This window comes from Onychomys torridus, chromosome 16 (assembly GCF_903995425.1).
Source record: "Onychomys torridus chromosome 16, mOncTor1.1, whole genome shotgun sequence".
Lineage (NCBI taxonomy): Eukaryota > Metazoa > Chordata > Mammalia > Rodentia > Cricetidae > Onychomys > Onychomys torridus.
In genome coordinates, this window is record NC_050458.1 from 41,478,323 (window position 1) to 41,490,477 (window position 12,155).

The window sequence follows — 12,155 nt, forward strand, 5'->3', positions numbered from 1 at the left end:
AGGCCTACCATCCTTACAACCTCTTACAGAGTAGGAACAGGGGCCTCCCTCTGGGAAAAGGAATCTTGTGCCCAGTGCCTTGAAGACCCACCTGGGCCAAAGGGGAGGATGGGAGGACACACTGCTACTTAGGCAGCTGAACCCTGGCTTTATTTGGAAGTTGGCTAAGATTAGAGGAACTCAGACCCAAAGACAAGCTCAGGGAAGAGCCATCAGCAGAGAGGTGGCAAGCCAGCTAGAAATGTAATAAAATCCGGTTCAGAGGACTGAGAAAAGCCCCTGCTGATGGCCATCCATGCGCATTCTCTGAAGAAGCCACAGCCGCAGAAGAGACATTTTTAGCTGATTAGAATATCTTGAGTGTGGGGAGGCAGAATGCAGCAGATGGAGAGCCAAAATGACCTTGGGCTATCTCAGACCCTTCCGTAGAGGGGCATTGTCAATCTCTCTATCTGATCTAACATTCTTCTGACTTTAGGTAAAGCTCTTGGAATGTTACCAGGAAGCTTGCCTTTGTTGTCCACCGACCCTGAAGCTGAGACCGCTGTGAGAATCAGCTCTGGTTTTCTATAGAAGAGATCTCTGAGTCATTCTGTGTAAACACACTTGTACCTGAGCATCTAGGACCCAACGTTGTACCCACTCCCGAGCAACCAGAACACCAGTGACAGCTCCAAGCCCCCAAATCTGTTGAATTTGTCACCAAGTCTCAGAGTCTTCACCCTGTGTTTGTTCACATTTTGCCAAAAAATGCTCGGATTCTTCACATAGCCCTGCGGATACCCAACGGGGAACTTAAAACAGGAAAAATCTTGACATCTCTGCCTTCATTTTACATCTGTCTCATTTGCTTTAAACTTTGGGTTACATCCTCACTTCTGCATATTAATATACACATTAACTGTATAAATTGATTATATGACCACTCCATGGTATGGTTAAGGGGAAAGTTTTTGTTTGTTTTTGTTTTATGTAGCCCTGGCTGGCCTGGAACTAGTTCTGTAGCCCAGGCTGGCCTTGAACTCACAGAGATCTGCCTGCCTCTGCCTCCTGAGTCCTCAGATTAAAAACATTCATCACCATCGCCCAGTCAAGGGGAAGTTTTTTTTGTAGATAAGAGAGAACAGCCAGAGGCATCTGGAAGAATCCAGAGCAGAAAAAGAAAACAGTAGACTGAACATGGCCAACAGACTGGACCTGGCCATGACAGAAGTAGAGGCAGAGAAGAGAGAGAGAGAGAGAGAGAGAGAGAGAGAGAGAGAGAAACAGGGAGTCTCAGGAGAGCACAAAGATGGGGGAGGGAGACAGGAAGACAAAGATTGCAGACAAAAGAAGGACCATAGCCCATAGCTGAAACAGCAGAGTTATAAGAAGTGGGGGGGGGGGTGAGGGGTGAGGGTGGTGGTGGTGGTGGTGGTGGTGGAGAAGCCCATGAGCTAGGGGACTTTAGGGTAGGGGAGGAGATGAGAAGAGCTGGGATGTTAGCATGGACTCTGAAATGTGTAAGAGGTACTTAGGATACTACAGGATCCTGGAGGCCAGCAGGTGCTTTGGTACTGATAGGCAGCCCAGACAGTCATTCGTCCCTTCTGCCAGTGACAAGGGAAATGGCTCTTTTTGGTAGAGGAGACTCAGCTTGACAAACGCCTGAGGAATGCTGGCTTTTTTTCTAATCGCCAGAATTGGGGAAATGGGGTTTCCTTTGGACCTGACATTAGCCATTTAATATCTGTTGGGGCTGGAGAGATGGCTCAGAGGATAAGAGCACCGACTGCTCTTCGAGAGGTCCTGAGTTCAATTCCCAGCAACCACATGGTGGCTCACAACCATCTGTAATGAGATCTGGTGCCCTCTTCTGACCTGTACTCATACATGCTGTATACAAAATAAATAAATCTTAAAAAAAAAAAAAAAAGTAATATGTTTAAGTATAGGAGTGGTGCCCACCTTAAATCTCGGTGCTCTGGGGGCTGAGGCAAGTTGGTTGATCTCTTTGAATTTGAGGTCATTCTGGTTTGAGTTTCAGGCCAGCCAAAGCTACATAAGGAGACCCTGTCTCAAAGAAAAGAAAAAAAGGAAAGAAAAGAGAAATAGCTATGGTTTTTGTTTTGGTGCACTGTGTAGCTTGGCTGTGAGGAACTCACTCTGTAGACCAGGCTGGCCTTGAACTCACAGAGTTCTGTCTGCTTCTGCCTCCCTGGGATTAAAGGCGTGCACCACCACTGCTCATCTAAGAAAACTGCCTATTTAAAAGATGGTAATGGGCCAGGCAGTGGTGGCGCACACCTTTAATCCCAACACTCGGAAGGCAGAGGCAGGCGGATCTCTGTGAGTTCGAGACCAGCCTGGTCTACAGAGAGAGTTCCAGGAAAGGCGCAAAGCTACACAGTGAACCCTCGTCTCAAAAAAAAGAAAGAAAAAAAAGTGGTAATAAGGTGTCAGCAAGATGGCTCAGTAAATAAAGTGCTTGCTACCAAGCCTGACAACCTGACTTCAATCCCCAGGACCCACATGGAGAGAGAGAGAGAGAGAGAGAGAACAAACTCTGGTCGAAGTGCTGAGAATGAGTGACCAGGAGTACTTCACCCTAAATGAAAAACATCTGTATCAATTCCCCATCCTGCCACAACACCAAAATACAGAGAACATTTCCGAAGATGGTGCAGAAAGAATGTAAGAGCTGGAGTTCTGGGACTGCAGAGATGGCTCAGAGGTTAAGAGCACTGGCTGTTCTCCCAGAGGTCCTGAGTTCAATTCCCAGCAACCACATGGTGGCTCACAACCATCTGTAATGAGATCTGGCGCCCTCTTCTGTATACATAATAAATAAATAAATCTTTAAAAAAAAAAAAAAAAAAAGAGCTGGAGTTCTGAGAGGGCTGGGGCTCTACGTAACAGACAGCTCTGGCTGTCCTGGAACTCGCTCTGTAGATCAGACTGGCCTAGAGATTTGCCTTCCTCTGCTTCCCAAGGGCTGGGAGTAAAGGTGTGTGCCACCACTGCCCAACAATAATAAATCTTTTAAAAATCATAAATTATAAAATTATGTTATGGGGAATGAAGTCAGAGCGAATGTGTATTGTTGACACAAGCACAGCCATGTTAAGGACCTCAGTGCTTCTGACCCCTGGGAATGGCAAGGCCTTCCCCTGGACCACATGCAGACACTGGCAGTACATGCAGAAACTATAATCGATAGTTTCTTCCTCCTGGATGCCTGCAGCCTCAGACTGCTCCCCCACAGAGACCCCCTGCTGAGGGGTAATATTAATGTCCTACCTTGAAATTCTGATTCCAAGCACTGAGATTACAGGTGTGTGCCATTGTACCTAGCTCCAAGACTTTGTGAGATGGCCATGGTATGAGGCTGGCTCAGGGTTAAGAGAACTTGCTGCTCTTGAAATATTAATTTGTAAAATGAAAAACTGTATTTTAAAGCAATTATTTGGTGTATGTCCACAAGCTGCACAGCTTTTGGGTTGGCCTGACTGGAGTTGACAGGAAATGAAGAAACCGGGGTTGGGTGGGACATGCACTCTGATGGAGGTGAGCCAGCAGCTCAGAAATGCAGGGCATTTTTCATAAAGCTGAATGAAGAGGCAGGTGGGCTAATCTCAGTAGGGGATCTTTGCAGGGGAGCAACCTCAGTCTGGGAGGAAAGGTGTTAGCAAGAGTTAGGGAAGTAACGGGATATTGGGGATGTATGGTCATAATTCATTGTATAAATGTATGAAACTATATCAAAAAGGAAGGGAAAAAAATATTAAGATCACCTCAGGTATAGAGCAAGTTTGAGGCCACCATGAGCCACATGAGACCCTGTCTCAAAACACTAACAGATAATGATTAAATGTTTCAGAAGGAAAATTAAGTGACTTTCTATGTGTAGAAGGTAATATCATAAAAGAATTGTCACCAGGTGGTGGTGGCGCACTCCTTTAATCTCAGCACTTGAGAGGCAGAGGTTGGCTGATCTTTGTGAGTTCTAGGTGAACCTGGTCAACAGAGTGAGCTCCAGGATAGGCAGGGCTACACAGAGAAACCCTGTCTCAAAAAAAAAAAAAAAAAAAAATTGTCCTCAGAGGCTGTCAGCACATACATGTAAAAAGGGTAGGGGAATGTGGTACAATTAATTACATTAGGCAGTCAGATAACATTATACTGTTTTTGTTTTTATTTCACAATATGGTATTTGCCAACCTTAAATTTTTTACTTCATGTTGGACTATTTTCTCATTTTATTTGCTTAATTTGGGATCTCCTCTTAGAGGGTCTGGTAAAAAAATAAAATAAAAAATTTTTAAAAAGGAATCCACACAGCAGGTCTGAGAATACTCTTCAGAATGCAAGGTTGCTGGTGTGTCTGGGCATGCAGTTTTGGTGAGATGCCCACCATTTCCTGCCAAGAGTGGCTTGCTATGACTCAACTGTTTGTACAAACACACACAGCTCATGCTGAACAACAGCTTTCTTTCTGGGAGTCGGGAATTTGGGTGCCTGGCCAGCAGAGCATGCCTGTACAGCTGTGCACTAAAACCCCAGACCTGAGTCTCTGTGGGCTCCCTGTCAGAAAGCATTTCAACACATTGCCCCAACTTGTTGGGGGACAATGTGTGAGCATGAATCCAAATGGACTCTGAAAGCTCGCAACTGGCTTCTTTTAGACTTCACCTCATGAACTTCTTCCTTTAGCTGGCTGTGATTTCAATCTACGTCCCCTCAGCCAGAAGTACAATTATATCCTGAGTTCTGAGACCTCCCAAACTGCATCTCTAATGCAGCCCTCAAATTTGTTTAAGTGTCAGGCCCCATAATGGTTAATTTTGATTGCCAACTTGATTGGGTTAAGAAAATCCTAGATTCGGGGCTAGAAAGATGATAGTTAAAAAGTACTTGCTGCTCTTGTAGACGACCAGGGTTCAGTTCCCAGCAACCCACGTTTGGTGGCCACTACTGCCTGTAACTGGAGTTCCAGGAGATCCAATACCCTCTTCTGGCCTTTGTGGGCACTCTCAGACACTAGGACACACACACACACACACACACACACACACACACACACAGAGAGAGAGAGAGGGGGGGGGGGAGAGAGAGAGAGAGAGAGAGAGAGAGAGAGAAGACAGATTAAAAAAAAATAAGAATCCTTTAAAAAAAATCAAAGTCATCGGTGAGGCACACTTTCAGGAGTGTTTCTGAAGAGCACTGCCAGAGAGGATTACAGAAGAAGGAAGATCATCCTGAAATGGGACTCCCAGGGGCTGGGGCCCCACACCGAAAGAGGGGAGAGGAGGAAGCCAGAGGAGTACTGACAGTTTGGTTTCTCTCCTCTTTGAGCCATGTGCTCCTGCCACACAAACCCTGCTGCGCCTTCCTGCCATGGCGGACACCACCCTCTCACACTGAATCAAAGTAAAGCCTCCTCCCAAATCTGCTTTTTGTCAGGCATTAGATTATGGCAACCAAAAAACCCTTCAGGTCCCTGAATCCCAGATCTATCCATGTGCATGTTCTACAGCTAGAGTATGGGGTCAGAGGAGCCAGAGCGTGTGTGTTTGGGGGGGCGGGTAGCCTCAGACCCTGAACTTGATGATGCCAGGTTGAGGTCCCTGCTCCCAAGGGGTGGAGACACTTCCACTGGAAGACGTAGTGAAGACTCTAGGGGGCTGAAAGGAGCAGTGGCCCCCAACCTCCCTTTGGACTCTTTAGGCTGAAGACCAGAATCATTCTGGCATTCAAAGTTGTTGAGGCTGGCACCACGTGGTGGGGTAGAGGGCCTTTGGATTGCCTGAGGCCATTCAGTATAACCACCTGGGGTAAGGACCAACAGTACACAAGAAAAACAACCCCAACCCACTGGGAGAAGAGGCGCTGGGGCCACCCAGGTAGGGAGAACTGGGCTGCTGGACAAGGGAGCAGCTTAGTCTAGCTGCTGAGGGTCAAGGGCTGAAGACAGTTCAGCCAAGCTGCATCAGCAGAGGCTCACTGCTATTAACTCAGCTATCACGAAAGCATAACCATTGTGATGGGGCTGTTAGTTTTAGGGTCCCTGCGGGAGACTATTTCTCCAACCCAATACAGAATATCCAGCCTACCTGCTTTCTTGTAGAAAAATGTTGACAGTCCTCTCATTTAGGTGTGGGGGTCCATGGCCCCCACACTGGTGTGTCTTGGGAAGTTCATCTTTGAGACCCCTCCATCCTCTTTTCTCAATATCATATACGCTCAGTTGAGTTTTAATTTTTAAGTCTGGATAGTGACATGCATTTCTTTTTTACTAAACAGGGGTTGTCTGTTGACGGCTCCAGGTGAAAAGGGTGAGCTCCTTGCTAAAGATCATGATCACTATGAAACCAATACCATTAGGAGAGGTGCCTGGTATGTGGGGGGTGGGAGGTGGGAGTCTCTCTTTTCCTTCCTGTGGACACAACATCCTTTCTATTAGGCTGGACTGATATGAGAGGTTGGAATATACAGAGCTAGAAATGTAAGATTAACAAGACTGTTAGGTCAGAGATCTACCTGCTCTAGTTCCCAGAAATCAGGCCATGCCCCCTGCAGTCTCTCTAGGGACAGAGAGTTGATAAAAAGCTGCTACAACCCTGCATCTCAGAGTTCTTCCCCTCCCCTTCCCAGACATACAACAACTTTGAGTTACTGCTAGATTTTATTTTCACACTTTACTTATCTGGGGGAGGGGCAGTATATGTGCCTGGCACAGTGTGGGCATGGAGGTCATCAGATGACAACTTCTGTAGGTAGTTCTCTTTCCACCACATGGGTCCTGGTTTTCGCTGTTGTTGAGACAGGGTTTCTCTATGTAGCTCTGGCTGTCCTGGAACTAACCCTGTAGACCAGGCTGGCTTCGAATTCACAAAAACCCTCCTGCCTCTGCCTCCTCTGCTGGGATCAAAGGCATGCACCACACCTGGCTGGTGTGATGGACTACTCTCCTAATCCTTCAGAACCAAATGCTCTCACCCTTCAGGGCCCCTCTCGTGCTATACATTACACCATCTCTCCAGGGCACACACTTTGAATGCTTATTCTCCCCCTTCAGGGGTTCATCATTGCTGTCTTCGACAATGATGCTGTAACTCTCCTAATATAGCTCACCTCTAGGGTAATTTCATCATTTCCTTTCTGTGAACCTGCTGTGTCTTTTTTTTTTGGGGGGGGGGGGTTTCGAGACAGGGTTTCTCTGTGTAGCTTTGCACCTTTCCTGTCACTCGCTTTGTAGACCAGGCTGGCCTCGAACTCACAGAGACCCGCCTGGCTCTGCCTCCCATGTGCACCACCACCACCCGGCTTGTGTCTTTTATCTAAAACAACAAAAGATGTCAGGGGCCAGTGAGATAGGCCATTGGATAAAAACACTGGCCACCAAATTTGACAACCTAAGTTCAATCTTCAGAACCCATACAAAGGTGGAAAAAGAAAATCGGTTCCCGACCTCCACATGCATGCATGAATACAACACCTAAGTTTTGTTCTTGTTTTTTTTTTTTTTTAATTGCCAGATGTGGTGGAGCACTAAGCATGCAGAGGCAGCAGGATCTTTGGGTTCTAAGCCAGCTGGTACGACAGTAGGACCTTATCTTAAAACACACACACACCTCACAAACAACCACCACAAAACTATTTACTCTGGGTGAGAAAAGATAACTTAGAACCCAGACTCATAAGCCCTCCACTAGGAACAATGTCCCTTAATTACAAGCCCCTGGGACACAGGAAGTAGTTCAAGAGGAAATGGTGAGAAACCGACCTGCTGTATCTACCCCGAGGGTATGAAGCAGATAACAAAAACATAACGCCATGGCAGATGTGGTGGCCCCACCTATAGCCACAGTACTATGAAGGCTCTGGTAGGAAGCCAGAAATACATAGGCCAACCTGAAATACCTAAAGACTCCAAAAAGCAACAATAACAACAAAACAACCTGAGATACATATTCCAAAAAGCAACAACAAACCCTCAGGACTATTTTGGATTTCATATTTTCTGAGTGAAACCCCAAAAGTGTATACTAAACAATCCTTTTTTTTTTTTTTTTTTTTTTTTTGAGCTCAATACCGAACCCAGGGCCTTGTGCTTGCTAGGCAAGTGCTCCACCACTGAGCTAAATCCCCAACTCCTAATCCTATTTTAAAAAACAACTAGAGCTCCAAAAGCTGCTACACAGCTATACAGCTGCACAGACATTTGTGGGCATTTTGTGCTTGCATTCATTCCATAAAGAACACTTGCTGGGCACGGTAAGGGAGGGAAAGTTACGGATTTAATCAAGCAAATGAAAAAAAAACAAAACAAAACAAACCCAAAACTAAAAACTGATCCACAAAGAAAATAATCACGCGTGTTTAACAAAAAAAAAAAAATCATGCTTGGCCGGGCTGTGGTGGTGCGTACAGCACTCGGGAGACAGATGCAGGTGGCTCTCTGAGTTGGAGGCCGGTCTGGTCTATAGAGTGAGTTTCAGGACAGCCAGAGCTACCTACACAGAGAAATCCTGTCTCAAAAACAGAACCCCCCCCCCTTTGAAAAAAAAAAGAAGAAAGAAAGAAAGAGAGAGAGAGAGAAACAAACAAACAAACAAAAAACAAACAAAACCGTGCTTGGTTAAACTGACCACTCTAAAAACTACACGAACAGACCAAAAAATGCAGAGGACGCAGGTTTGATTCCTGCATCTCACATCAGCCAGTAATTTCTGTTCCAAGGGGATCTGATGCCCTCTTCTGACCTCTACTAGACGAGACACATACGTGGAGAACAGATATAAATGCACGTAAAACATTCATACAATAAAAATAAAGATACGTAATTAAAAAATAAGGCCAAAAATGTCTCCACTGGGACGTGAGCCTCCAACAAACCGACGACTCCAGAAGGAGAAGCCCGTGTTCAGGGCCTTTCTCCTTCACCGACCCCGGAAGAACTGCAAAAAAACAACCCGGGGGTTGGGGATTTAGCTCAGTGGTAGAGCGCTTGTCCAGCAGGCACAAGGCCCTGGCTTCGATCCTCAGCTCAAAACAAAACAAAACAAAACAAAACAACCCGGCTCCGGCCTTTGGTTTCCCGGCCCGGAACGGCCTAACATTAAAGAAGCCGAGGATGCCGCGAGCCGAAATTCCATCGGACCGGAAAGGGAATAGTTCACCGGAAGCTGTAGTTCACCGAAGCCGTAAGTCGTGGAGGCCCGGGTCACAAAGTGTCGTGCTCTCGGAGGCGGAGCGAAGACGGCACAACATGGCCGGGCTGGAGCTGCTGTCGGATCAGGGTTACCGGATAGACGGTCGGCGCGCGGGGGAGCTGCGCAAGATCCAAGCGCGTATGGGCGTGTTTGCGCAGGCCGACGGCTCCGCTTATATCGAGCAGGGCAACACCAAGGCGTTGGCGGTGGTCTACGGGCCTCACGAGGCGAGTAAGCGGCCCGCCCGGCGCGGGGCTCGGGGCTGCACATCGCTAGAGTAGACCTAAACCTCACGGTTTAATCCCGACCCCCAGTGGGCCCTCACCATCTCCGAGGTGCCTCAGCCGGCCTGGAGAAGCTCCGCTCACTCCCTCTTCTCTCAGCTCATTCTCTGACGTCCTGGCGGGAAGAAGCCTTCCAGGCCACTACATCACTCTTCCTTGCCTTTCTGCACGTACTAACTACATCCATTTTACTGAGCCTTCCGCGTCGCTTGTTTCTCTACTGGAACATAAACTCCCGAGACGGGGACTTTCGATGAAATTGTCTGCCTTTATTGCTGTATGAAGGCCAGCAAAACACGCACACTTTACAGTTTGCTTAGCATGGGAGAGCTCAGCTTTCTAGGCAGAAGCTAGGATGACAGTCAGGTATAGAACGCATTAGGACCGACGACTGGTAGGTGGAGGGGCAATAGATCAAAGTTGAGGGGTGACCAAGGGGGTGAGGACCCAGGGCTGTCTTTGAAGGTCAGGGACATTGAGGTTTTCTTTTACATGTAATGAGGAGCGTCTGGAAGGTAAGTGAAATGTTAGTGGGTAGGTGACACGGGTCGGATGTTTGTAAATGCAGTGGCCACAATGCGAATAATTTGGGAAGAAATGGAGCAACGGCAGAAAAGAGTTGCCTGCCAAAGGGGATATATGGCTTAGGCTGAAAATCCTCCCTCCAGCTAGGATTTGGAAGCAAAGTGGCTGCTTCTTTCTGAAGCACTAGAGGAAGAGGAGGAGGAGGGTTGAGTCATTAAGTGTGGATTGAGTGTGACTCAAGAGGGAGACCTGGCTCATGCATTCTTTCTCCTCCAGATCCGGGGCTCCCGGTCTCGAGCCTTGCCTGACCGGGCCCTAGTGAACTGTCAGTATAGTTCAGCAACCTTCAGCACAGGTGAGCGCAAGCGAAGGCCTCATGGGGACCGGAAGTCTTGTGAGATGGGGCTGCAACTACGCCAGACCTTCGAGGCAGCCATCCTCACGCAGCTGCACCCACGATCTCAGATTGACATCTATGTGCAGGTGAGCTACCTGCAGCCTCAAAACCCCTCCCACTCCCAGAGGTGGGGCTCAGGGGGTTATCAGGGGGGCGGGCCTGAGATGCTGGAAGTTGAGATGTGGGTCTGATGTCCTGATGCCCCTGCAGGTGCTGCAGGCAGATGGTGGAACCTATGCAGCATGTGTGAATGCAGCCACGCTGGCGGTGATGGATGCTGGGATACCCATGCGGGACTTTGTATGTGCATGTTCAGCTGGCTTTGTGGACGGCACAGCACTAGCGGACCTCAGCCACGTGGAGGAAGCAGCTGGAGGGCCCCAGCTAGCCCTGGCCCTACTGCCAGCGTCAGGCCAGATTGCATTGCTAGAGATGGATTCAAGGCTGCATGAAGACCACCTGGAGCAAGTGCTAGAGGCTGCTGCCCAGGCAGCCCGAGATGTGCACACTCTGCTGGATCGTGTAGTCCGGCAGCATGTGCAGGAGGCTTCTATCTTACTGGGGGACTGAGTGCCAACCACCCATATCCAGAATAAAGGCCTATTCCTCTGCTGAACACACCTTACTGTCCAGCACTTCAGAGCAGCTCGGAGCCCTGCAGAGCAGAGTATGCACTGATGTCCCTAACTGGAGAGAGCACACTAAGGAATACGCATGCTCACACTGGGACCTGAGCGCAAGCTGGCTATGGTTGCTCATCATAGAGACATAAGGCTAGACTAACACAGCGGTTCTCAACATGTGGGTCTCAAACCTTTTGGGGGTTGAAAATCAGATATCCTGCATACCAGAGAGTTACATTAAAATTCATAACAGTAGTAAAATTACAGTTCTGAAGTAGCAATGAAATAATTTTATGGTTGGGGGGTCATCAAAACATGAGGAACAGCCGGGCGGTGGTGGCGCACGCCTTTAATGGGAGGCAGAGCCAAGCAGATCTCTTGAGTTCGAGGCCAGCCTGGTCTCCAAAGTGAGTTCCAGGAAAGGCGCAAAGCTACACAGAGAAACCCTGTCTTGAAAAACCAAAAAACAAAAACCATGAGAAACTGTATTAGAGGGTTTGAAGCATTAGGAAAGCTGAGACCCACTGGCCTGATGTCTTCTTTCCTCAGGAATCTCCTTGGGCCTTTTCTGCCACTTGGGCTCTATCCTCTGCTGTGACCCGTACCTCTGCACCCTTTAGACGAACTGCCTTCATCCACCCCTTTGTCCACTAGCCACCAACTCACCCACTATGCCGGTGCCTTGTGGTTGGACAAAAGCAATACGCTTTCCACTTCGTACTCCATTCACCTCCGTTTGGCCAATGGTAGTATACCATCGATCCAATATATCTGACCTTAATGACCTTGATTCTGGGCCCACCGCCCGAGGAACACGACTCAGGTGGGCCCACTGTCTTAAGGTTCACGACATCCATAGGAATAACCCAATGCCGGATCAGTTCACATGGGGCCCTTATGTCATAGGACACATTCATTCACATCGCGCCTCAGCAGGCATTTGAGTTCTCCACCCACCTGGGTTACACCTCGTCTTCTCAGACTCCTGAGAACCTCTAGGCTGGCGCACTATCGCTGCTCTACCTTCAGCTCCGCCAGGGTCCTGCCCTTCAAGAGGCTGTACCCCAGCCAGCCCCGGGTTCCAGTTCCGCCCGCTGCCGTGACCACATCCTGTAGCTGTCCAGCCCACTGC

At 48.2% G+C, this 12,155-nt stretch overlaps 2 protein-coding genes across 2 annotated transcripts in view; one reads left to right on the plus strand and one right to left on the minus strand.

Annotated features, from left to right (window-relative positions):
• Oplah (5-oxoprolinase, ATP-hydrolysing) overlaps positions 1-12,119 on the minus strand; it is a 27,639-nt gene extending 15,520 nt beyond the window's left edge. Inside the window, exon 1 of the mRNA XM_036208809.1 lies at positions 11,981-12,119. The gene's annotated coding sequence lies outside the window, so the exon portion shown is untranslated. The remainder of the gene's footprint in view (positions 1-11,980) is intronic.
• Exosc4 (exosome component 4) lies at positions 9,179-11,016 on the plus strand. Its single transcript, XM_036208817.1, has 3 exons — positions 9,179-9,421; positions 10,280-10,486; positions 10,611-11,016. Exons 1-3 carry the CDS (start codon positions 9,251-9,253, stop codon positions 10,968-10,970), a joined length of 738 nt encoding a protein of 245 aa, XP_036064710.1. The 5' UTR covers positions 9,179-9,250; the 3' UTR covers positions 10,971-11,016.
• Positions 12,120-12,155: the final 36 nt, after the last annotated feature.